Here is a 27,739-nt window from a genome sequence, read left to right on the forward strand (position 1 = left end):
ACTCCTCCAGGTCATAGATTTGGTCTAAATATAACGAAGTTATACGTGTTGCTTTCTCTTCAATGGTTTGTAACAAAGTTGTACGTCATGCTTTCTCTTCAATGATTTGTAATGAATTTAGACCTACTTTTCTTCAATGGTTTGTAAAGTTCCAACAAAAGGATGGGTGCATGAGGTTGGTGAAATTTTATGTCCGTGGGGAATACTTACAACGCTGGAGAAGAGCAAAATATATGGGAGATCGCTAATAGGTTGGTTTGTAACAATTGCCATGTTTTCATTATAACTGCCACTAATGCCGCCAAGAGTATCCATTTATACAAGTGGGATGTCGGAGTACCTGACCTTCTAGGATATGTGGTGCTAGGCTTCTTTGTTGGAATTGGAGATCGTACGAGAGTGGCGAAAGACCTAAAGGAAGACATAGTCTATGTGGAACTAGAGGAGTGTATTGCTAACAAGGTTTTAGTGCCATTAAGAAAATTGTAATGGATATAATGGCATGCAACTCTCTTCTGTGTTTTGACCTCTCTCTCTCTCTCTCTCTCTCTCTCTCTCTCTCTCTCTCTCTCTCTCAATAGTTATTAATATTGTGATGGACATATGCAAGTCTATTTTGTGTTTGCATGGACGGATATTAAGTAATGGGTATGTAAATGAAGAGAGAGAGAGAGTGTGAGAGAGAGGTGAATAGAGAGAGAGAGAAATAGAAGAGAGAGAGAGAGAGAGAGGACAATGAGAGAGGGTGATGGAGATAGAGATAAATAGGAGGGGAAGAGAGAGAGAGAGAGAGAGAGAGAGAGAGAGAGAGAGAGGAATAGAAGAGGGAGGGAGAGAGAGATGTAGGGTACAGAGAGTGAGAGTGAGAGAGGGTACACACACACACACACACACAAGAATAGAAGAGAGAGAGAGAGAGAGAGAGAGAGAGAGAGAGAGAGAGAGAGAGATGTAAAATTAATGTGAGGAGGCGTGGAGGAGCAATTTGAAGGCTACGCCAAGCTAGGATGAGGATGGACTAGGAAGAGGAGGAGGAAAGAAGAGTGACAAGTAAGGAGGTATGGGTATAGAGAGAGAGAGTGGGTGTCAGTAAAAACTTTCTCGAAACACAGACTCGCAAGCATGCACTATGTATTCTAGGATAACTTATGTAGGCATAGCTAGATAATGACTTTGATAAACAAGAAAGAGTTGGTGGAATATCTCTTCGAGAACATGAAGCCTGATGGCCATGAAGATGAAACACACACTCGCAAGCATGCACTATGTATTCTCGAATAAGAGCATGTAACATATCTAGATAATGACTTTTAAAAACGGTAAGCCTCTATGCCATGGGAAAGGCGTAGGAGTCACTCTTGTCGCAAGGCGTAGGAGTCACTCTTGTCACAGCACACTCCTCGTAGCTCAACCGCCTCGCAGCTCGATCCCTCTCTCACTCACTCACACATGCATAGACAAGCACCTAGAGAGCTAAAATCATGCATACAAGTAAGTAAGAAGAGGCAAGAGGGAGGGAATAGACTGCAAGAGCACACTTAGATTATGCATAAGGGAATGCAAGAGAATGAGGGGTTGGTTTTCCTTTTGCCTTATCCCTTTCGCTTCTAAGGTTTATACCATCTAGGTGGCCAAAGTTAAAAAATTAGGTCCTAGTATTCGTTAAGCTATCCCGTGGTGTCTTTCATAGACAATTGGCAAGCGCTCACGTAAAATATGATACCTAACCATTTAAGTGAAATCCTACCTTTCCAGTGCCTACAACCAAACGAAGTGAAAGTGAAGAGGTAGACGCCCTCCATGCATGAGAGGTCTCCAACAAGGGTTAACAATGGCAATTTTAAAATGAATTTAATCTTACTATTATCGATAAAAATGATGTTCTTGGATATAAGAAAACCCAAGATTACAAAACGAGTTTAATCTTACTATTATCAATAAAAATGATGTGTTCATGGTTACAAGGTGTCGATTACATTCAGCTTTACCCATAATTAAAATTTTAAGATGTTACGAGAGATTTGATATAACCTTAATCTCTCAAATACTCTCCTTCTAGACATTGAATTAACACAATGGTCATCCTTGAGGACTTCGAGGAGGGCTTACAAAGATACTCCTTGTATGACGTGCCCATCAACTCTTAGAACAAGGCGGGTGCGTTTGCCAAGCCAAATGAGATGCCCCTTGTATGCGAAACCATTTTGTTGCAAAGGCTATTTGTGTTTGCCCTTTGGCTCTATCAACACCACCTAGTCATAGCCTTAGAATCCATTCAAGAAGTTGTATACTTCCTTTGTAGCAATATGTGTTCAACATAGGACAATGGATAGTGATGGCGTCTTATCTTTTTAATGCATGTGGTACTTCTGGAAACACTCTCTTGATAAACCCACTCGATGTGTTTCATCTTTTTAATGCACATGGTACTTTTTCATTCCTCTTGGAAACACTCACCATTGATGAACCCACTCGATGTGTTCAATCTTTTTAATGCATGTGGTACCTTTTCATTCCTCTTGGAAACACTCACTATTGATGAACCCACTTGATGTGTTCAATATCATATATGAGTTTCAAATCAATGAGCTTTTGCAACTCCTATTTGACTCGTACCTAGGATTCATGGGATGTGGCTTCTACTTAAATAGCCTTGGTACCTTCATGATAGAGATTGTGTTTGGTAACTTCTCAAGGTACCCCTTTCATTTACTTCTTGGTGATCATAATAACTTCAAGTTTGAACACATCACATCCAATACCCTCGAACAAACGAACATGGAACACATCCTGTCCATAGTCTCTACTAACCAATAGTTCTGGAACTCATCCAAACCATGAAGGAAACTTGGTTGATCCTAGAACTCATCCGGACCATCAAGTGAACTTGCTTGTCTTTATACTTGGAACTCCGACACACGCGTCCCATGCTCCAGATTTAATATAAAAGAGCTTTTGAAAGCCCCCTCTCCCACCCACAAACCGTTTCTGGAAGACAGCACGGGGGGATGCCCTTAGGATTAGAGCAACACACCAGTCATATTCTCTCCAGTCTGTAAGGCCTTGGGAGAGCTGCGGTTGTCACTAGACGAGTCTGTGTCAATGTCATGTGACTTGTCTTTGCCCTTCTTGGATGACTTGTCTTTGCCCTTCTTGGAAGACTTGCCCTTATCCTTGGCTTTGCCTTTGTCCTTTGACTGACAATTCTTTGACAAGTGGCCTTTCTTCCCACACTTGTAACACCGACTCAGAACTTTCTTCTGCATTGTCGAGAGTGCTTGATCAGGTCCAATAGACAATGAAATTTTCAATTTCCCTTGAGAAACTAGGATGGATTCCTCTTCCAAGAGGAGAGTACACATATCATCAAACTCAAGGGAACGTGTTGTGATCTGAACCCGCAAAGCTCGGGAAACCATGTCATAATCTGCAAGAAGCCTGACGAGGAGGAGAGCAGCTAACTGAGAAGAGGTCAAGGCAGTACCCATTGCCACTAATTGGCCATGAATTACCTTAACCTTCATCATAAATGACTGCATGGAAGTCCCTACTGTAAACTCCAAAGAAAAGAGCTAACCCAATAGGTTGACAAACTGCATTGTAGAGTCCCGTGCTGAAAGTTCGGTGAGAAAGGCATCCTCCTGGTCCTGAGTCCACTTCCTAGAGCTGGTAGGGCATTCGAGCTTTCGTTCGTGGCCCTAAACAATCTCCCAGAGACCCTTGTGTGTGAACCAAACCTTCATCCATAGCTTCCAGTGATCATAGTTTGTACCACTGAGCTTGTCCTCCTTGTTCGTGCAAGGGGGACCCATGTCTGCCTCAAAGAAGCTATGTCTCAAACAACCTCTGTAGCTAAGCAATCCACGTGCTCTCTCAAGCACCTTTCCACAAGATCCAACTAGGGACTAATAGCCCCCTCTGAAGATGCAAGCTGGATAGCAGCAAAAGAAACCCAAAAAACACACTACCGGAAACCTCCTACCGGAAGAGGGAGGGGATTTTGGAGGGAGAAGAGCTGATGTGCCACTTGTCTGATGCACTTGTTGAATCTGCAGCTACACCTCCTCCACTTGCCTCTGTAGAAGAAAATGCAGCCTGGGGCTGGCCGACAGCAGTTGGAGAGCTTGTAGAGCAAAAACGCAGCTAAGAGAGAGAAACGCAACCACTGTTTTGAAGGATCTACAGCTTGGAGAGATCTAGGGAAGCTAAAAACGTAGAGGAACAGATTGTGCAGCAGCCAGAGCCTAGGCGAATGATACCATGAAAGAATGTGCACAAGCAGAAGCAATGAACATGAGAGAGAGATTGCAAGCAAGAATTGAGCTTTATTAGCTTGAGGTTACAAGGTACAAGAGCCAGCAAATAGGGCAAGGAATGATATGTTGAATGAATAAAGGGAGCACCTCTTATATACTTGTACATGAAGCAATCGGCTGTAGGAAAACAGGGCGACAGCTCCACGACAGCATAAAAGATGCAATATTTTAACGGGAGGATCATGCCTTCATTTGAAGATGGGGACATTATTCGAAATTGGTGGGTGCATTCTTGAGAGAGAGAGAGAGAGAGAGAGAGATTAACACCTACTAAAGATCCGGTATATGAGACCAAAATGTGTTACATAGATAACTGGAAACATTACTGCCAAAAGAAAATAAGCCCAGGGACTACGCAGGTCCCCGATGTACAATAGTAATGAGGCTGGCATAACCAGTGGTGCTCATCATGTGTCCTCAGCTAGAGAAAACATAGTGGTAATGTCCACCACTTGCGGTGCTAGTGGCCGTGGGGTTACTCTCATTGTGAGCGCGTGTGTGCCGTCCATGTTCTCAGTCCCCTGACGTGTCGGATGGGCTGAGAATTTGTCACTGCATGCGGTGGGGACCAAAGAAGTCAATGATGGATGGCTGAATGGTATTTTACTGATCCTGGCATCATCTGGCATTTTACTGATCCTGGCATCATCTGTGGCCTCAGTTAGGGCTCTCAATGACAGCACAGCTCCAGTAAATAGAGGCCCAAAAATCTCGGGTCGTAATAGAGAGAGAGAGAGAGAGAGAGCACCTTGTACAGGGCTACTAAAACTAATCCCCTTGCAAGGAACATCGACCTTTGTGTTGTTCAACCTCAAAATCAACCTACTCCCACCTTCCATTACTTCAGGTGTAAACAACCAACAAGTATTCACCTTGAGAGTATACAATATAAGACGAGAGTCGTGTTACAATATGAAGATAAGAATAGAACAAACCACTGCTAAAGTGTGCCAAAACACTCTTACAACTGCGCTGCTATCTGAAAACTTTAGACCACAAGTACACCAAGAAAAAGCAAAGCAATGCAAACAGTATCACATGCAGCAGGTGATTGGAGCCTTGCTGGATTATGCTTCTGTTTAATCTCCTCATTGTATTCTTCAGTCCTGCCTGCGCTCTCATGACAGTGGATTCCTGCACATTGCATATATATAGCCAGCAGATAACTAAACAGTTCCTTTTGAATCTCTTCCGAAAAGGAGAAAAATGGACTCTCAAAGTTCATACCAGCTGAGTCAGCAGCTCGTTCTGATACTTCGTTTCCATCTCTATGGCTTGCGCAACCTGTTCACGACACCTGATCTTGTGAAAATGATACCAAACACCGCATAATATATGCTCACAAAGAGGTTGACAATCGACACCATGGCACATTTATTTCGTAAACGTGATTACACTTACCCCCTTCAGACCCTTCACTTTGCTGTGAAGCCCTGCGATTTCTTCATCGAGATCTCCTTGCAGTGGATCAACTCGCACTTGTAACTGATCATTTGTTGTCGGTAGCCTGTTGTTCAGGCCTTGCCTGAAGAAAAATTCCAGTTACATCAGAAGCCTTCAGACCTTGTTAAAAAGAGTATAATATGAGCCAAATTCGAGCCATGTCTTTACCAAGATCTGTAGTTTGAGGACATGGCAGAACCACTCTCAACACGTGAGCACTGTTTCTTTATTGAGATCCTGAAACAACACAGACAAAAGGCTAAAAAATATGAGTACTGCCACACCACTACACACCAAAAGCATCCACAACTCCAAATTATTCAAGTTCATTACACCTGTGCAGAAGCACACACCCACAGGCATATGCTGCCACAGAAAAAGCCATCCGCTTGAAGTCATGGGCCTGTTCTCCAGGGGCAGCAGGTTACCTGCCAGTTGCATGCTGGTTTGTATCTACGTGGTTCATGCGAGGCTGTCCACTTTTTGGTTGGGCTCATAATATGTTGAGGAAGACCCCAAGGGAGTAAGTGAGATTAATGATAAGCCCATTGTTATCAACACTTGATGAACATGTTAGCACCTCAAGTGGTAAGCCCAGCCTCACCAACCGCTAGGTGCTGAGTATTCAACCAACTCCAGGTTGCCAATCAACTACCAGAAGAAACGCAAGTTTCAGCCTCATCCTGCCCTGCCAACAAAGCCCACTACATGCTCGGGGCCAATGATCTCCATGGTGGTAGCCCACTCCGCCGCAAGCACATCCGTGCTCTTCCCGGTGCCGGATGCATCATGAGATGAGATGAAGTACATCTCTCCGCCGGAATATGCAACCACGCCATGAATAGTCCTCTTGCGGGTGTCGCTCCATCCATCCACAATGAGGGAGACTCCGTTCCTCTCCCACTGCCGCTTTGTGTTGTCGGCCACTTGCTCTACAATGCGCTTCTGCTTCTCAAGCAATGTAGTGCGCAAGCTCTCGGATGAGGGAGGCGTATAGGTTGAGCCATACTCCCCAATCTTCTTAACCATGACCTTGAAGTATTCCGACATATTCAAGAAAGCAATTTACTAATGAGAAGGGGACTAGGATGATGAAAACATGAATGATGAATTTTCAATAATCGATTGCACTTATATAGCCGCTTAAAAGGCAATGTGGTCGTGGAAGAAGAAGCGGGCCACCGCCATATCCACCTCCTCCTTCAACTCGGGGTTCCAATTTTCCCGAGGTGTAGATTGTCGCCGTGGGCCACACAAGGGTTCAGAGGCCGTGGAGATGGAGGGTGCCGGCGTCATGGATGGAGCAACATTCCGACTCGATGGTGAAGGTGATGGCGTGCATAATCCCAATCCACCACGTGACTCCATCGTAGAGGCTTGAGTTCCTCTCCCCATCGTCGCGGGATCCACGGCCACTCGTGGTGTCCTTCTTGCCGCTTCGACCACCTTGTAGACAGCAAGCTTGTCAAGAAGTTCCCGTTTCTTTTCGGGCATGACATTCATGCAAAACCGCACCTCATGCAAGACGTGGGCTCGCAATTTGTCGACGCCACCCGTTTGCCGGTTCGGGCAAAGCTTGCATGCCCATGGCCGAGAACCGCCTCCATGAGCGGATGGGGTGTAGTTAACCTCCTCCCACCATGTCCATCCCGTCGTCCTTCTACGGGAAGCCCCGGCACATGAGGAGGATGCCATGGTTGAAGATGGCTTGAGCCTTGAGCCATGAGAGAGAGAGAGAGAGAGAGGCTTGAGACTTGAGGGAGAGAGACTAGAGACTAGACTCTAGAGTGCTTGTGTGAGAGCCTAGAGGCTTGGACGTTGGAAGACTCAAGAGGCTTGAGGGAGAGAGACTAGAGAGAGTAGATACACTCATAGAGTGTGGCTTGCCACTTGAAGCTTGAGGCTTAATCAATGAGGCTTGAGCCTTGAGCAATGAGCAAACTTGCAAAGTGCCAAAGACTCAAGACTCAAGAGACTAGAGAGAGAGAGTTGCTTGAAGGTGTGTATGTGTGCTTGTAGCCTTGTTCTTATATAGATATTAGATAGGCAAGAAAGAGAGGCAAGGGCCAAGCCTCAAAGGCCAAGGCAAGAGAGAGGCAAGGGCCAAGGCCCAAGCCTCAAAGGCCAAGGCGTCCCCAAACGGCCACCCAAACAGCCAGAAACGGCTAGAAACGGCCAAAAAACGGGCAAAAAAACAACCGTTGTAGGGCGCAACGGCTCTCTGCCATCCCCCCACAGTTCCGTCCCCCACAACGTTCCCTGGCCAGCAGCCGTCCCCATCCCCCATCCCTTGTGAGGGATGCCTCCAGGGGGACATCCGACCGTCCCCTTCTGTCCCCGTTTCTGACGTGTCTGGAGACGGCGTCCCAAGCTGCCGTCCCTTCCGTCCCCTGTGACCATGCAGCCCGAACTATGAGTCTCCCTCTAGAATGATGTCATATGATCTGTGTGTTGGTTTCTGCTCTTGTAGTGGGCATGGGGCACGCTTAGAGCCACCCCAAGGGGCCAGGAGGGCCCCAAGCCTTGCCCACCAGCCCTAGAGTGGGCTGGGCAGGCTGTCGGCCAGCCCAAGGGGACCTGGCTAGGCCCAGCCGACAAGCACCTGGGCCCTGCCCAGCCCGTCGGGCAAGTGTGGGGGCAGCCCCCACAGCCTGTGCAGGGCTGCCCAGCAGCCCAGCACTTGCGCATGGTGGCCAGCCAGGCTTCCAATGTGAGCATAGCAAAAAAGGCATTTAATTGCATGATAGACCTGGTCGTGAGGTTTTTCAACAAGCCGACCCCTGTTTGGGCCAACAGACCAGCATAGAGAAAGGGTATAAATACCCAAGCCTGAAATCAGTCAATTCATCTCATAATTCACAAAGGCAAGTACATTCCAAAGGCCAGGACAGCCTCCAGCCAGGGTGAAAAGTGCAGGTCAAGAACCAGTCTTTATTTTCAGATTTACATAATTCTAATAAAGCAAATACACCATTCATGGTGGGGGCCCTACAGAGAGTATGCGGGACCCGATACTGTGTCCTCTTCTCCCCCATCCTCAAGGAGATCCACTTGATCCTAATAACTACAGGACGATCATGATTGGCCATACATTGGCCAAACTCTATGGATCAGTGCTAGAGGCGGAGCTCAGTTCATTTGCAAAGAGCTAGGGATGAAGAGCCTCAGGACAAGCTGGCTTTCGGAGGAGCTACTCTACCCTTGACCACATCTTCACCCTCCATGCCATCATCGAGGAGGGTATAGCACGACACCAGAGGATTTACTGCTGCTTTGTGGATTTCCGCAAAGCTTTTGATACTGTACCCCGAGCCCGCCTCTTAAACCGTCTACAAGAGATCGGAGTCCCTTGTGACATGGTTTGGAGCATCATCACCCTCTATGAGTCCGTCACTAGACGAGTGAGAGCCCCAGGAGGTACATCACAGGAGATTTCAAGCACTATTGGGGTGAAACAGGGCTGCCCTCTATCACCCACTCTTTTCGGCCTCTACATTGATGAGATCTCGAGCTTCATTGATGGATTAGGCGGGGTTGGTCCCACACTGGCAAGTATATTGATCCCCATACTACTTTATGCAGATGACATCGTCCTCCTCTCAGACTCAGCCGAAGGGCTTCAGAGACAGTTGGATGCCTTACATGACTTTTGCACTCAGCGGGACCTCTCTGTTAACCTTGGTAAAACCAAGGTAATGGTCTTCAATACCTCTTGCCCCATCACATCCAAATTGAGCTTCACATATAGAGGGGATCCTGTGGAGATTGTCTCATCCTATGTCTACCTTGGTGTCACTTTCAGTGGCCCACGCTTTACCATGCTTCCCGCAGAACATGCCAGAGTGACGCGGGGATATGCATCCTTGAGCTTACTTGAGCGGCAGTGCTTCCAGGCACATTTCCAGGAGCCCACGACAAAGGGCTGGCTTTTTGACACCCTCGTCACACCAGGCTTGATGTATGGAGCAACTTTCTAGGAGCCAGATTTATCCGATGAGGATTGGCAGCGAGTTGAGAGGCCCCAAGTCATGATGTTCCCGTATGAGTCCCACACCAGTGAGGGATTCGGTCCACTCTCCGGGATCATTGACTTCCAGGACCAGCGTTGCCTGGGCCTCTTCCTGCTTAAGCTCCGCAGACACAGGGACACCTTCTTGAGACACAGGCCCCAACCACCCCGCCCCCTCCTTCGACAGCCAACCATCACCAGTTTCTTCCGGACCCAAGAGGTGGAGGACACCGACACAGTGGATCTTGTGGACCCTCCACGAGCTCCTCCGGACCTACCTCGCCCGAGAGGAGTTACCTCGGACCGAGCCTCTGCACTCCGACGTGTCCAACGCCCTCGACCCCCCCGTCGGCCACGATGACCTCATCAGCTCCAGATCCAAAACATGCTCCACCGCCATCGAGCTACCTTTCCACATGACATAGCTGAGGGAGACCTCTCGGCCATACTCGTCAGCCCCATGCCTGACATTTTGGAGAGTGGTGTACTATCTACTCGGAGCTGAGGTTGCTCCCATGTTTTTATGTTCTCAGTATTCCATGACGAGTTTCCATGGACAGTTTTGTATCACCCCAGTGAGATAGTGTCAAAATACGCAGCGGAAATGATAACCAAACTTGAGACCACAAGAGCAAGTAGAGTGCAGAAAATAGACAGCACAAGAAAGACAGAGAGATAGGCGTGTAACTCTTCTCTATACACAAGATCCCGAGGAAAACTGAATGAATACAATGTGGGAGTTATGGGGCCTATTTATATGGCCCCATGAGTGCAGTCGGCCAGCGCATAATGTCCCACCAGCCCTTCATGACTGGGCACAGCCAGTCGGCAGCAGAGAAAAACACCACGACCCCTCCTGATCAAGTCGGCCAGCTCCAGGTACACAAGAGTGCAGTCGGCCAGCATCAGAAGCTCCTGCCAGCCTGTGGCATCCACCCACACCATGGAAAACATGGGAAAAAATACGAAGAGAGAAATGATAAAACACCTATACAGGGCGGGCACATCCACAACAGAGGCCCTGGTGTCTGATTAGGACAGGAGATGACTTCTAACACCCCCTCTCAACTCTTGGCTGTGAAATCAACCCAAGGGAGCTGGAGTGCCGCCTGAGCATAGCCTGAGGTAGAGACTTCGTGAAGAGGTCCGCCGCATTGTCCTCCGTCGAACAATAAAGGAGCAAGATGTCACTAGCCAAGATCTTCTCACGTACTCTCAAATCCCCACGGGATCCCCTCGTGATCGACCTTGGTTCGAAACTCGAATCCTGCAAACAAACGAACAAACAAACAAGCAAGGGGGTGCAGGCCTGACTCACCTCCCAACCATGACAGCCGTGGGCAAGCCCACAGTCTTGGCTGTCCCCACCGAGCCACGAGCTGAGCTAACTAGGATGACGTACCGACCAATCTCCTCCTCGCGACGTCCCATACCGCCACGAAGCTGCCCTCGCGGGCCTCGAGATTGCTGCCGGCCTCGACTGCATAAAGCAGGTGCACGTCTGCACTAGATCCAGGCTCCAAGACCATAGAGCTCTCACAAACTCGCGAGACTCTCTATGATACAATAACTAACCTTGGCCACTCTTTTATAGGCTCTTGGCCGGTCATCGGGCGTCCACACTTGGCCGCCCGCCCGTCCGTACTTGGGTGCCCGCCCGTTGGTATTTCCCTAACTCAGCTCGTCAATCAGCCTGCCTAGTTCCAAGCTTCCCCAAGCCTCAAAACTAGTCTTGCATGCGTATAGCACACGGTAGATACACACTGTGCACATGACATACTCCCCTTCCTCTAAGAGCTCACTCCTGAGCTCACTAAAAAGCCAGGGTAATCTCTCTGAAGAGAAGTCAATGTCTCCCATGTAGCGTCCTCCTCAACACGATCCTTCCACTTGATCTTGTATTCCGTGCGTATGACGCAATCTTCGTTCACGAAATCCAAGAATCTTATCATGCTGAAGTCCTAAGAATCCTACTGTAACAGGTGATCTTGGTTGAAAACCATACATAAGCATGAAAGGACTAAACCCTGTACTCGTATGCTTAGTACTGTTATATGCAAATTCTAGCATAGGAAGATAATCCTCCCATGAACTCTGTCTTTTGGATACATATGCTCGAAGCATATCCTCCAAAATCTGATTCACTCTTTCAGTCTGGCCATCAGATTGAGGATGATATGAGGAACTTAAATTCAAAGTTGTTTCCAACTTCTCAAAAACAAGCTTCCAAAATTCACTCGTAAACTTAGAGTCCCTATCACTGACTATGTCCTGCGGTAACCCGTACAGTCTAAACAATTGCTCGATAAACTGCCGAGCTAATTGCGTAGCTGTAATAGTCTTCCGGGTCGGTAAAAATCTAGCCATTTTTGTCAAGCGATCTACCACAACCCAAATAGAATCGTGGCCTTGATGTGTTCTTGGCAATCCGGTAATAAAATCCATGGAAATACTTTCCCATTTATTACTTGGGATTTACAAAGGATGCAACAACCCAGCCTGTTTAAAGCGTTCAGCTTTATTTGCCTGACAAATCTGACACTTGAGAACATAATCTTCTACATACCCTTTCATCTTCGGCCAATAAAAAGTGTGTTTCACTAATGATAGCGTCCTATGTACCCCAGGGTATCCAGCAGAAGGGGCGTCGTGACACTCCCTTAGAATCTTGGACCTAATGTCCGGGATCTGTGGTACACAAATTTTGTCATTACGAAATAGTAAACCATTCCGAATCATCCACTGACCTCCTACAGCCTGAATGGTAGACTGCTCAGTCACCGAGTCTTGGTCAATCAATGAGCTCCTGTCCTGGATCTTCTGCCAAAATGGACCAAAATAACTATCAGTCGTGCAAAGCCCTCTCAATGACTGAAATAAGTCAGTAGAAATCTCGGTGAACGACAAAGTATTCACCTCTCTAATCCGACTAAGCGCATTTGCAATATTATTCATGGACCCTTTCCGATAATGGATCTCAAAATCAAAATCTTGCATTAACTCTGCCCAACGAGCTTTCCTTCCTCTCAAATCATCCGCATCACACACATACTTGATTGACTGATGATCAGTCAATACCACAAACTTGGAGCCATATAAATAATGTCTCCAAACCTTGAGAGCATGAATCACAGCATAAAGCTCCTTCTCAAGGGTTGGCCAACGAGATTGAGTGTCGTCTAGCTTTTTACTTTCAAAAGCAACCGGTCTACCATCTTGAAATAAAGCAGCCCCGATAGCATAGTCACTGGCATCAGTTTCAAGAACATAAGGCCGACTAGGATCAGGCAATGCTAAGATAGGTGCTTCCTTGACTTTATCTTTCAAAAGTCTGAAGGCCATATCTAAATCGTTATTCCAAGTGATAGGCTGATTGGACTTACGTCCACGACCTTTCAATAAGTCGGTCATCGGTAGTGTGAGCTGAGAGTACTCCCGTACAGATTTCCGAAGAAAAACAACAAAACCGAGAAAAGAACGAAGTTGTTTCACTGTTCGCGGTATAGGCCAGTCCAAAACCTTCTGAACTCGGTCATAGTCAATGCTCAATCCATCTCTAGTGATCTTGTGTCCCAAGTAAATGATGTCGGTCATAAAGAACTCACATTTACTCAATTTAGCATATAGTCGATTCTGTCTTAAAATAGATAAGACAATCGTGAGGTGTCTGACATGATCCTCAAGAGTACGGCTATATATCAAAATATCATCTAGGAACACCACCACAAATTTTCCCAAATGTTCACGAAAAAGATCGTTCATCATTTGCTGGAAAGTAGCTGGAGCATTGGTTAACCCAAAAGGTAATACGAGAAACTCGTAATGGCCATACCTAGTCCGAAAGGCAGTTCTTTCGACATGCCTTTCATAAGTACGTAAATCTATCTTCGTGAGATATTTCGCTCTTGCTAACCGGTCAATTAGATAATCTGATCTAGAGAGAGGATAACGGTTCTTAATTGTCAGCTTGTTCAATCTTTTGTAATCTATACACATTCTCCAAGTATTGTCCTTCTTTCTCCTAAGCAACACAGGTGCACCCCAAGGTAATTTACTTGGACGGATCTGGCCCATCCTCAAATAATCTTCGAGTTGTTTAGCCAACTCATCTTCCTCAGCTTGGCTCATCCTATAAGGTGGAATACTCACAGGATGAGCACCAGGGATCAAGTCAATACGATGATCTACTGCCCGTTTAGGTGATAAACTCAATGGCAATTCCTTAGGAAATACATCTTGAAACGAATCAAGTATCTTCTGTAATTCTTTGCTTTCAAACACACTTAATTCATTCACATCCATGAAAGGGATGAGAAAAGAAGAAAGTGGAATCAATACAGAATGGAAAGCGGTATACAAAGAAGAATTCATTATATTTCCAAAATCAATTGTATTTACAAGAGGTCCCTGAGAGGGATGAATACAATCACCTAAAATACTATACTTAGTGTCCCTATGCTGAAAAGAAAAAATATGACTAGACCAATCTATCTGGACGTCAAGAGTCTTAAACCACTCAATCCCTAATAACAAGTCTACATTTTCCAGATGCATAACATAGCATTCCAGAGTATCTTTGTAGTCCTGAATCTAGATTGGAAGCATCTCGACCTTGCGATCCCAAACTTGTCTTCCCGCAGGTAGACGTACGTCATAGGTATGGTCGCTGAGTGTCGTGTCAAGACTCAATTTCTGCACAAGTTTATAGTTAACAAAGTTATGCGAACTGCCAGGGTCTAACAGAATGTGAATTTTATGGCCATTCACTTCTCCATAAACTCGGAGAAGATCATGTAAGCCAAATACCTTAGAATTGAACAGACAATCAGAACAAGTACTAGGGCGAGAAAGTACAATAATTGACTTACCTGTCAAAGACAACTGATTAGCTGCCTTTGGCTTGGGTCCTGTGTTTGACTTGGTACCCTTTTGCTTCGGGCAATCATTACGCATGTGTCCTTTTTCTTCGCAGATAAAACAACGTCCTTCCTTCTTGAGCTTCAAAGCCCGAAGGAGTCGTTTCTTCTCTTCAGAAAGATTACCCTGGCTTTTTAGTGAGCTCAGGAGTGAGCTCTTAGAGAAAGGGGAGTATGTCATGTGCACAGTGTGTATCTACCGTGTGCTATACGCATGCAAGACTAGTTTCGAGGCTTGGGGAAGCTTGGAACTAGGCAGGCTGATTGACGAGCTGAGTTAGGGAAATACTAACGGGCGGGCACCCAAGTATGGACGGACGGGCGGCCAAGTGTGGACGCCCGATAACCGGCCAAGAGCCTATAAAAGGGTGGCCAAGGTTAGTTATTGTATCATAGAGAGTCTCGCAAGTTTGTGAGAGCTCTATGGTCTTGGAGCCTGGATCTAGTGCAGACGTGCACCTGCTTTATGCAGTCGAGGCCGACAGCAGTCTCGAGGCCCGCGAGGGCAGCTTCGTGGCGGTATGGGACGTCGCGAGGAGGAGATTGGTCGGTACGTCATCCTAGTTAGCTCGGCTCGGTGGGGACAGCCAAGACTGTGGGCTTGCCCACGGCTGTCATGGTTGGGAGGTGAGTCAGGCTTGCACCCCCTTGCTTGTTTGTTTATTCGTTTGTTTGCAGGATTCGAGTTCGAACCAAGATCGATCACGAGGAGATCCGTGGGGATTTGACAGAACTCGCGAGACTCTCTATGATACAATAACTAACCTTGGCCACCCTTTTATAGGCTCTTGGCCGGTTATCGGGCGTCCACACTTGGCCGCCCGCCCGTCCATACTTGGGTGCCCGCCCGTTAGTATTTCCCTAACTCAGCTCGTCAATCAGCCTGCCTAGTTCCAAGCTTCCCCAAGCCTCGAAACTAGTCTTGCATGCGTATAGCACACGGTAGATACACACTGTGCACATGACACGTACAAAGTGATACTGTATCTCTATGTGCTTGGTCCGGGCATAGAAGACCGGGTTCCGAGCAATAGCTATACAACTATGGTTATCGCACTGGATGACTGTGGGCTCCTTCTGTGGAAACCCAATCTTGCCTAGCAGCCTCCGCAACCACACAACCTCGCAAGCAGCACCACAAGCAGCCCGGTACTCTACCTCTGTCGAAGATAGGGCAATAGTTGGCTGCCTCTTACTGCTCTAAGAAACTGCTCCTGAGCCGAGGGTAAAACTGTATCCTGAAGTAGATCTCCTCGTGTCTGGATCTCCTCCCCAATCTGAGTCACTCCAACCTTGGAGTCGGACTCCATCCCCTCCTGTGTAAAAGAGTCCTAGATCCTTCGTACTCTGCATATACCGCAAGATCCGCAATCCTGCGTCCCAATGAGACTTCAATGGCGTCTGCATAAAAGAGCTCAACAGCCCCAAGTCCAATCTGGTGTTCAGCAACCAGATCAATGAACCAACCAACTTCCGATACTGCGAGGCATCAACTGGCTCGCAAGGATCATTAACGGTTAACTTTGTGTTTGGGTCCATCGGCGAAGTGATAGGCTTGCAGTTCTCCATCCCAAAGGCCTCAAGCAACTCATGAACATACCACTGCTGAGAGACAAAAAACCCCCTCTGGGTCTGCCAGATCTCCAATCCCAAAAAGAAGTGGAGTAAGCCTAAGTCGGTCATCTCAAACTCCTTTGACAAGGCAATGTGCTCCACATGACCGCCGGTGAGAATGAGATCATCCACATAAAGGATGATAATCGTAACCATGCCGCGTTCCCGAAAGAGATACAAGTTAGGATCTGCAACCGATCTCTGAAATCCAGTCCGAACAAAGAAGGAATCGATCTTCTGATTCCAAGCCCTTGGAGCCTGCTTAAGACCATACAAGGCCTTACGTAACCTGTAAACCATCCCTTCTGAACCTGGAACAACAAAGCCTGGAGGCCGCTCACCATACACCTCCTCCTACAGGTCACCATTAAGGAACGCAGATTTTACATCCATTTGATACACAGGCCACCTCTGAGAAGAAGCAAGGGCAAGAACGGTCCGAATCGTGGACATCCGTGCTGTCGGTGCAAAGGTATCCTCATAGTCGATGCCTGGCCGCTGAGCATAACCTTTAGCCACAAGTCTGGCTTTGTGTTTGTCCACCGACCCATCTAACGCATATTTGGTCTTAAAGACCCATTTGACACCAATGACTGACCGTTTCGACGGCCTCGGTACCAACTCCCATGTGTTGTTGTTCTCGATGGCATCAAGTTCCACCTGCATGGCTTTCCTCCAAGTATCCTGTGAGAGGGCTTCCTTGACAGAAGTGGGCTCCTTGTCCCGCATAATACGAGACATCAGAGCATAGTTTACTTGAAGAAGCTCCGCTGTAACTCCATTCTCTGAAGGCGATCCTATATTGGCCAGTTCCCTCTTGATGCCATGATCTGCACAAAATCTGAGAAATACAATCGAGGAGAATTCACCTCCTTTGTCAGCCCCGAGAGTCTTTACCTGCAATCCAGACTCTTTCTCCACCATCACGTGCCAATCCTTGAACCGTGCAAAAGCTTGGTCCTTCTGTGAAAGAAAGTAGACCCCATGAATCTAGTACAGTCATCAACAAGCAGCATAAAATAGAGAGATCCTCCCAATGATGGTGTCTACTGAGGTCCACACAAGTCAGTGTGTTTCAACTCCAATGGTTTCGAAGCCCGCCTGGTAGCCTGCTTCGGAAAGGATTCCATATGCTGCTTCCCACGTATGCAAGAACTGCAACGTCCTTGCCTACTGCCAACATCTAGCAAGCCAACCATCGTCTGGTCTCAAAAGGCTCGCCGCAGTGCATCCACATTTAAGTGGCCAAAACGAAAGTGCCACAAATCTCTGACCTGAGAACCTGTCAATGAGGAGAGTGCAGAGAGCTTGTAGATACCATTCTCCACACCGCCTTCCCAAACAACCTGGCCAGTCTCACGGTCCCGTAGAGCAACTGAATGCTACAGTCTTGCATACTTCATGCACTGACAGAAGATGAAAAGCCAGAGCAGGGACATAAAGAACACGGGAAGCATGCTTGCCCCCCTTGCCGTCGGGAATAATCTCCATCCGGCCCTCACTGTGTATCGGAATAGTGGAGTTGTCGCCAATAAAAATGCGACCTGATTGCCGTTTCAGATCCAAAAAGAAGTCACGGGACAGAGTCATGTGCCTGGAAGCACCACTGTCAAGAATCCATTCCCAGGTATCCTTTGCGGTGAAGCCAACTGCCTCCTCGCTCGAAGATGATGAAGCATCGGAGTCCATCATCTCTAAGTGCACAAATGCAGGAGTCTTTGCAACTGAGGCTGAAGAATCAACACTCTTCCCAGTCCGCTTACGACACTTCCTCCAATAGTGGCCTTTCTCACCACAATCATTGCAAGATCGTTCGGCCTTCAGCTTCTCTCGTTCTGTGTCGGGCTTCTTCTTAGAGAACTTCTCCGGTGAAGCCTTCCTTTGCCCTTGTTGTTATTCCGGCCTTTCGACCGTTGGCCAGTTAAGGCCTCCGAACCTCCACTGTGAGGAGGGTTCGTATAAACCGTATAATTTGGGCAGGTTAATGCAAGGGAAAAAATAGGCATTTGGGTGTCGGCAAATCAAGTCTGGCTGCAGCTCTTTTTCGAATGGTTGAGAATAAGCAATGTGGTGGAGACATTCTCATTGATGGTGTGAATATACAGCTTGTTGGACTTGATGATCTACGCCAACGCCTCTCTATCATTCCTCACGTTAGCCTTCCACATTCATCAACGTTCCTCCTGGTCCAAGACCATGGGCACAAGCTCCTCCCAGATAATGGTACTAAGCCTGCCACTCGTAATCAAAGAGGAGTAGAAAGCGGAATATTGAGTAGGCAAGTAGGACAGCAAAGTAATGGCCATGTCTTCAGATGATATCTCCTTCCCAGCCTGGAGGACTTCCTGCTGAAGAGCCTGCAACTTGTTAATGTGCTCCCGCATTGTCGATGACTTTGCAGGGTTCATAACCCGCATCTGCACTTCCAAGGAGATCCTCTTCATGGGTGATACCCGGTTATAAAGAGAAGCCAAGTGCTGCCATATTCCTCTGGCCAGCATCATGTGCTTTACGTGATTGATCACTTGTGGTGTGCAATTGAGGAAAATAAATGGCCGGACCCTGGCGTTGACACGATCCCACATCTGTGCCTGTGCCTCTCGGTCCTTCATCGACAGTAACTCCCCTTCCTCTACTTCCGACCGTGGAACCCCGATGATGATGAAATCAGCAAGGTCATATGACTCCAGCACAGACTCCATCAAAACCTTCCAGATGCCAATTGTTCCCGTCCAACTGACGGTCTACTGGGAACATGGGGAGAGTCGGGATCTTCACATGCATCTCAGCCATCTCTAACAAATCTGCCATTGCGGGGATGTAACTGAAAAAGGGTGGGTGGGTGAAAAAAACAAACTCTAAACCTGCAAGTGGCTGTCCAGCACCTTAGCCCACCTTCCTCTTGCACCTTCTCTTCCCGAACAGTCCAAACAGTCCACCAATCAGCAACGTAACTATCTCCCTCTTGCTCAGAAAACTCCCAAGATCTATCAAGAGCCTAGGGCTCTGATACCATGTCAAAATATGCAACGGAAATGATAACCAAACTTGAGACCACAAGAGCAAGTAGAGTGCAGAAAATAGACAGCACAAGAAAGACAGAGAGAGAGGCGTGTAACTCTTCTCTATACACAAGATCCCAAGGAAAACTGAATGAATACAATGTGGGAATTATGGGGCCTATTTATATGGTCCCATGAGTGCAGTCGGCCAGCGCATAATGTCCCACTAGCCCTTCACGACTCGGCACAGCCAGTCGGCCAGCAAAGAAAAACACCACGACCCCTCCTGATCAAGTCGGCCAGCTCCAGATACACAAGAGTGCAGTTGGCCAGCATCAAAGGCTCCTGCTAGCCTGTGGCATCCACCCACACCTTGGAAAAATTTGAAAAAAATGGGAAAAAATACAGGGAGTGAGGAAAAATGATAAAACACCTATACAGGGCGGGCACATCCACAACAGAGGCCCTGGTGTCTGATTAAGACAGGAGATGACTTCTAACAGATAGCTATATTTATATTTTCATTATGTTTTATTTTCCATTCCATGATGAGATATGCCATGGACATTATTGTATCACTTTGGTCTCATAGGCCCATTGGGTCTTTAGTAGACACTTAATATATCTTTCTTTCTTTCTTTCTCTAATTTCTGCACATCTTCTTATATGTTGTGTGTTATATTCGTCGTGAATGATTCCTAAATTCTGAACATTGAAGTTACCCATTCTTCCACCAACCAGTCTTTATTTTTAAGTTTACATCATTCTAATAAAGCAAATACACCATTCGTGGTGGGGGCCCTACAAAGGGTACTCGGAACCCAATATTGCGTCCTCTTCTCCCTCTCTCTCTCTCTCTCTCTCTCTCTCTCTATTTTCTACACATCTTCTTCTATGTTGTGCATTATATTCGTCGTGAATGATTGTTGAATTCTAAACATTGAAGTTACCTCCGCATGTTACATGAGAACAAAGTTGGATTCAAAGGCAGAGAAATGCATCTTCATTGGTTATGCTTTGGAGTAGAAAGGTTATAAATGTTATAACCCTACCACTCGTGAGATATGCGTAGCAGAGGAGATGTCTTTCATGAGATAAGTAGCTCGTATACACCAATGAAAGCAATGACAGAAGCAGATGCACATGTAAGAAATAATGATGTTGCTCGACATGTGAAGTAGTAGTCACAAGTGCTTAGTGGACCTAGACTCTAGAGAGTCCTCTAGGAGTGGATCTAGTGTTAGTTCATGGTCAAGCAAGTTGAGGACAAATATAGATACACATCTATCACGCAAAGGAAAGGAAAAGATAGATCAACCTTCTGTGCTTGATCTGTCAACACAGGTCGATCATATGTGAATGTTGACCCTAGTCGCTCCGAGCAAAGCCTTGATAAGGAGCTTGGCATTTTGCTAGTGGTTACTCTGGGCGCAAGGAGAATCAGGGCTATTTTGAGAACACCTGACAGTGTACGAGGGTCAGATAACCTGTTGACAAGTTAAGATATGATGGATATACAACCTATCATTATGCTTACATGGTTAAAGCAATACGTGAGTTGGAGCCCAATTGTTTTGACAAGCACCTGGAAATAAAAAATGGAAAGATGCCATGAATGAGGAGATTGCAACATTGAATGCAAATGCAACATGGGAGTTAGTGCCATTGCCTAAAGAAAAGAAGACAATTGGATGTAATTGGGTGTATAAGGTCAAGCATAACTCGGATAGATTAGTGAGCAGGTATAAGGCAAGATTGGCAGATTTTTCACTTTATGTGAAAAAGACAGATAAAGCGATCATGCTATTAGTCATTTATGTGGATGACTTGATTATCGCTAGTGATAGTGATGATGTCACATGCATCCCGCACTTGGATACCACGTAGACTTGTCAGCAACCAGCAAACCTCAATCGGCAACCGGCAAGTGATCTAGGCAACAGTCAACAGCAACATTGTGAAGGTCAACAATGTGGGCAGCTTTGAAGGCAAAGCGCAGCATTTAATGGGATTTAATCCCTCAATATTGGACAGCAGCATATGCCGGTCAACCAGCATCTCCAACATTCTATATAAGCATAAAGCCATCAATCATTAGTTCATTCAGTCAATTCAGAAATTCATTCATTCATCAAGCATAGAAGTCAGTAGAAGTCATGTAAGGAGCCACAGGTTACCCCTCCGGAGCTAACCAAGGGCCCAACCATGTACAGACATAAAGTCAACTTTTTGTACCATATAAAATATAAGAAAACCTGACACCAACTATCGCTCTCTTCTTCTCTCTCCTCTGTCTTAATCATGTTTAAATCAATATCTTGTTCTTAATCAGGCTGTGTATCAGTACAACAAGGCTTCTATGGATGCAACATAAAAGGTGGGAAAAATACCCAAGGATATCAAATGAATATGCTCAATAAAAGGGGGCATAAAAGAGATCAAACGGAGCTGGAGACAATCATTCCAACACCTCCTCTCAGCTCCAGCACGATGGTCCAACTCCCATATGGGTAAGAAGTTGATCAATAATATCACGAGGAAGAGGTTTGGTAAAGAGATCAACTAGGTTGTCCTGAGAGGAACAATACTCCAGAGAAATGAGTCGACAACCAGCTCACAAACAAAGTGAAAATGAACCTCAATGTGCTTGGTCCTACCATGAAAAGATGAAGTGCGTGCCAATGCCAAGGCACTATGGCTATCTGTAAGAATGCGAATGGAAGAGTCCGAAAGAACATCAAGATTACTCAGCATCTGCATCAACCATAAGAGCTCGCAGCAAGTATCCGAATAAGCTTTGGGTGCCTATTTCAACCATAAAGGGCTTTGTGCAATCTGTACACCTTACCCTCGTGTCTAGGAACTTGAAAGCCTGGTGGCTATAAAACATAGACCTCCTCATGTAAGTCGCCATTGAGAAAGGCAGACTTGACATTGATAAACCAATTAGTGAGAATGAGCGAAGAGAGCAAGAACTATCCGAGAGTGGTGAATCTGGATGTAGGGGGAAAAGTTTCCTCATAGTCAATACCCTCAATCTGGGAACACCCCTTTGCAACCAATCTGACTTTGTGTTTGTCCAAAGAACCATCGGCATGGAACTTGAAACCGATCCCGTCAAGTGGAAAAGACTCCGTTGGACACCCACACGCTTAATAGCACAACTTTAAAACCACAAATTTGAAATGGACAACTTAATACAACTTGAAATTTAAATGAAATGAAATGGAAAGATGGACACCAGCACTGGGGCCGGAACGGGCCGACCCCCCCTCAATATATGATATATTTATTGGGAGTATTTAATGAATACAATGCTCCATGGGTTCCAAGAACCAGATGATGTCCATGTACATATGAAAACAGTACCAAACAAATAGGCTCGAAGTCGAATTTCGATGTAGAAGCTCGAAGCATTACGACCACTAGTGTGGTCCAATCTCTACGGTCTTGTGCTTTCACTGGACTCCGCGGAGAGCGCCTCACTGGTGTTCCGAGACCACGCACAAACAGGCACTCTCGTACTAACGCCTGGCTCTCCCGATCTCAGCACCTTTGGACCGAGGTTCTCCAATAGAGCTTGGACAACCCAGCACCGAACGGGTGTTGGCCGAGCGGGATGAATCCCTTATCAGATTTAAGATTTAAGCATAAAATACTTTACTTAAATCTGAAATTCACTTACTTGTAGATGGTTGATAGAAAACCAATACTCGTGGTATGATGAAGCCACCCTTGTTGAAGAAACAGTTGTCTCGTGGTGAACCACCAAGACAAGTATCCCCGTAAAAGACCATAGCCGCCTGCTGTGAGAGAAGGAGCACAGCTTACTGGTGGTGGACAATGTCCTAGAAGCAAGACGCCACTTGTTGGTGATGCACACGCAGCCTGCTGGTGTGGACACACAGCCGGCTAGCTTTGGTAGGCTGCGTAGGAGGATGGGGAAGGGACTGGCGCCTGCAGGAGATGGACAGCAGCGACCGCCTGGTTGCTTCAGGTGGGGGCAGCCGCCTGTAGATAGTGGGCAGCCACCAGTAGTGATTACAGTAGTGCAGCCTAAGGTGCAGCAGTGCTGTAGGAGAAGAGTCGTCAGTACAAATAATCACAGCCGCCTAGTGATGCAGACGATAGAACAGCCAGCGAAGGTGATCGCCGGGTGATGAACAAACGCAAGATAGAAGCAATGGGTGTCCACGCTTGAAGGAGGGAGCTTTTTTTTAATAAAATTAAAGTGGAGTCTTCTCTAGTGAATTCCATGCATGCATGTGGGGGGGATTAGTGTGGGTAGGTGACCATGCCCACCCCCACACTCACTTAAAAGTGGGACTCCCCACCTTGGCCCCTAAGTGGGTGCCCAAAGTGGTGCCCACATTTAAGTGAATGTGAACATTAAACCTTATAAAATAAAAGGTTAGAATATGAAACATTAAAACAACATGTGCAATATACTTACCACCTGTTCACATGCACTAAAACTCGTCAAAATACAGAGCAGACTTCACGACTCACTGGCAGGCGTCCCCGCTCAGTAACTAACACGTCAAGCAGGCAAACACACAAGTACATGTCATGCGAAAACAGTTTCAAACATGCAAAATATGTGTGCATGTGCAAATAGTAACATGGACATATCTCCCGTTCATGGAACAAGTACAAAATATCTGTCGGCACAAAACTGGCACGACATAAAAACATAAAAACCTGGTCTTCCTATGGAGTGACAGTCCCATAGGTAAGACACAGTTCCAGGCACGAGTTTCCCTATGGTGTGACAGTCCCATAGGCAAAACACGGCACGAATACTGGCTCTTTCATGGCGTGACAATCCCATGGGTCGAACACAGTCCAGGTCATACACGGGTGGCACGAGTCTGGCTCCCGTCCGTACGACACCATCTTGCTAACACACGGGTGGCACCAGTCTGGCTCCCGTCCATGTCAGCAAAATACTGGCCTCTTCACACGAGACACTGGCCTGGCCTCAAGTGAACGAGACGCAAAAACTGGAGATGGACCAAATGGTCGACAGTACTTGGTTTTAAAGACCCACTTGACTCGATGACTTGCCTACGCAAAGTGTCACGTGCACCCTGCGGTACACACTGACACACTAGCATGATCATCAGTGCAACATTTTGTGCAAAAGTAGCACCTTTTTATAGGAATATTTGTCGTATGCCATAACCCATTGTGAGTCCTCGGTCCAAGAGACAATCAAGCACGAGCTACGATGTCGGTCTCCGAGCCTTAGCGGTCGATCGAGAGTCAATCCTCTTAACCCACTTGGAGAATTCATCAGATAAGTGCATGTAGAGCCAGCTTTAGCATTAGGTCTTGCATTAGCAAGCATATAATTGCATTAAGGTGTTGATGGGACAGCCAAGGCCATCCCATGAGCACAGCAGTCCATCAAGGGCAACACCTAGGCCATGAAGGGGCATGGGCAGCCAATCGGCTGCCTACCTGCGCCCTACATTGTCATGTGCAAGAATTGCCATGGACACTCTCTAGAGCTAGTCCAGAAGGGGCAGCCAGAAAAAGATCATTAGAGCCAAGACTTGGAGCATAAAGTGCAGAAGTGGCAAGTGTTGGACTAGGAGAAGGACCAAGGGGACCAGACATGCGTAGAAGAGCAAGATGGATGCTGTCGACTGCATAGCCTCCCAACATGTTGTCGGGCAATACTACTTGCCTATAGGCAGTAGTTGGCCTGCATGGCGATGGGAAAGCAACAAGTCGTGGGCAGTACCCAAGTCGGCCAACATTTAAAGGCATTAAAAAAACATTATTTGTCCACATGGAGCAGGCCGACATGCCCACATCATGAGCAAGCAGATATAGGCGGGTAGCATGTTAGTAACCCCCCTAAAAATCGGTTTGCATGGAAAACAAGAGATGGAAGTATCCAAAGTTAATTTTTTCCACAAGTAGATCCTTCTGTAGAGACAACTAGGGTGCCCACCCTGAGGTACCATGGTCTCCCACCCGATGGCAGTACAATTATGACCATAAAGCAACCCAGATGCCAATCAGGGGCTAGCGGGGATTCGAACTCAATTCCAAGTCACAAACCTACATGGCTAGGCTACGGTTGCAAGATCCAAAGATTTAAGAGCAAGCCATGCACAAACACTCATGCGTGACCACAATCAAATGTTTAAACAGTGTCTAAGATTTCCTTTCACTAGCAAGTCCCAAACAGCATTCAAGATTCCTTGTTAGCCTGAATCCACTACAAAAGACATAACAGTCGCAAAGAGCATCTTTAATTCCTGATTACTAAGGAGACAAAGAAACTGGATTGTGAACTAATTTGATAGGGCTCTTGATAAATGGCAGGGTGCTTGCCATATGGCAACACCACAATTCAACACGTTAGTACAAGAATTCCCTGCCCCTTTTGATTGATTGGTTTGACAGCAAATGCTCTATTAAAAATAATAAGTCCTCAACTCCTAGGCCTGTGTGTACGATGGCTACTTTCACCTTTTAACATTGGTGTTTTCCACAGCCAATGGCCAATAAGGTGCCACATGTACAAAGCATTTTTCGCCAGCCTTGGGATAGCCTGGTGGTGGAGTGTGGTAGCGGTCTTTGGCTTGAGTGTCTCTATCCTTGCATATAATAGTGTATCAATGTTCACTCCAATAAGTAACCAAAAGCATTGGATAGTTCATAAACGTTCAAGAGGAAATCATGGCATGCTGTAGGAAGCGTTCCGTAAACTTTTTTTTCTCTCCAACGGACCTTAGGCCCAAGATTCTCCCATAGTTACCATTTTTCTCTGCCCATAAGCGCTTACCAATGGGCGCTTTTTTATATGCCCGTAGGCATTGCTGCTGAGGAAGCACCTAGTGGAGTTTTGACCCCATGACCTCTTGGTCCTAGACAAACACCTTCGCCACTTGAGCTATCACCTCATTGGCCGTTCCACTGTAATCTCACTCTGAACACACATCAAAAGGTTGATATTCACCTGTTAAAGAGGGTTTATGTTGCAGTTTCACTAAGAAACAGAAAAGTCTTGGTGACATTGATTCATTAACTCCTCATGAAGACCCCAAAAAAAAACCTCTTTTCATTGGTTCATTAACTCCTCTAGCCTTAGCTTAAGCGGGATATAATTCAACATAGGGGAGGCTTCACATATGTTCACAGACATCACCAATGGAGAGCCTGCCAGGGATTTTCATCACCTAACGGCGGTGTTCAGAACCTTTCCACCAGGATCCCCCCCCCCAAAACAAGAAAAATAAATAAAAAATAAAATCACTATACGGACAACAGAATGAAGCCTTGCTTTTAGCTTCACTTCAGCACGCTTTGCCATTTTCAAACCTTTTGTGAATAGGGGGATTTTGTCTGCGAGTCCCCCCATAGCAAACTGGCATGGATTGGGCATTCAATCGCAGGCAGATATGAAGCAGAGAAAGGATCACAACGGGCCTTACCTGGTAAATGGGACCTTGTTGGAAGGTGAGAAGTCTATATTGCGCCAGCAATTCAGCCCCTGTATGAGATCAAGGTCTTTTTGTGCGCAAGATCGAAGGCTATTTCTCACCACTTAATAAACCCAAACCCTAACGTATTTTCGTAACAGAAAGAACATCACAGATCTCAGATTGTATGGGTGAAACAAAATAACAGAGAACCTGCCTGCAGAAAGATCTGGTCTGTTTTGGCGCGAGAGCACGAATTCCACACCGATAAAGCTCCCCAGCACCTGCGTCTCCTTGTCTCTATATATAGAAGAAGAAGAGTTTACGAAGTCGGAGTGTCACATTATGGTTAATGTTAAAAAATATGAGATTAAAATCCAATAAAACTGGATTTGACAAGGGTATTGAGAAAAAAAAAATTAAAAAAGACAAGGGTATTGAAACTACCCATGTTGTAAGCTGTTTTACAATAGTAGTGTGATTTTGATTTTTGCTCCATTGCAAAATTTCACGAGATCTCCAACTAGCACAGCCTCAAAACTGGCTCAAACAATGCAATAATTGGCTCAATATATTCCTATGTAGAAATGTAGATAACTTTATGAAACAACATAGAACTATAGAAAAAAAAAGTACTTTGATTCCTCATTAATACTAAAACAAGAGTACTATTAGAAGTGCACCTGTTAGAATTTTGAGACTTGTTGTTGAGAACAAGGACACTCTAATCGTTGAATATAGAACAAGCCTCACACAATCCTTACACAACATCATGTTAACCAACATTAGTCTTTGATTTCAATTTATCATTTTGACTACACAAGAATCTTCCACACATGCGCACACACACAAATGATGCATTTTTTAGCTTTCTTATTTATTGTGGGAACTTTCCTATGTTCCAAGTCCCATGCCAATAGAAACTGTTTATATTCAATATGAAAAAAAGGGTCATCCATAAGTCATTGCACACACATCATACATAATACCTTGACATACT

The 27,739-nt window shown here is 46.1% G+C and overlaps 1 protein-coding gene across 2 annotated transcripts; it reads right to left on the minus strand.

Annotated features, from left to right (window-relative positions):
* Positions 1–5,129: 5,129 nt before the first annotated feature.
* On the minus strand, positions 5,130–27,090 carry LOC147620969 (bet1-like protein At4g14600). Of its 2 annotated transcripts, XM_086825261.1 has the most exons (6): positions 26,957–27,064; positions 26,752–26,810; positions 5,928–5,996; positions 5,718–5,841; positions 5,544–5,600; positions 5,130–5,450 (listed from the first exon to the last, which is right to left on the minus strand). In XM_086825261.1, the coding sequence occupies exons 3-6, from the start codon at positions 5,948–5,950 to the stop codon at positions 5,292–5,294; spliced, it is 363 nt and encodes a 120-aa protein (XP_086681387.1). In that variant the 5' UTR covers positions 5,951–5,996; positions 26,752–26,810; positions 26,957–27,064; the 3' UTR covers positions 5,130–5,291. The 2 variants fall into 2 exon arrangements, with proteins under 2 accessions (XP_086681387.1, XP_086681388.1); XM_086825262.1 differs by lacking the exon at positions 26,752–26,810 and having other exon boundaries at positions 26,957–27,090.
* Between the last annotated feature and the right edge of the window lie 649 nt (positions 27,091–27,739).

This window comes from Cibotium barometz, chromosome 31 (genome assembly GCF_041138505.1).
Source record: "Cibotium barometz isolate CiBa-2024 chromosome 31, ASM4113850v1, whole genome shotgun sequence".
In the NCBI taxonomy this organism is placed as follows: domain Eukaryota; kingdom Viridiplantae; phylum Streptophyta; class Polypodiopsida; order Cyatheales; family Cibotiaceae; genus Cibotium; species Cibotium barometz.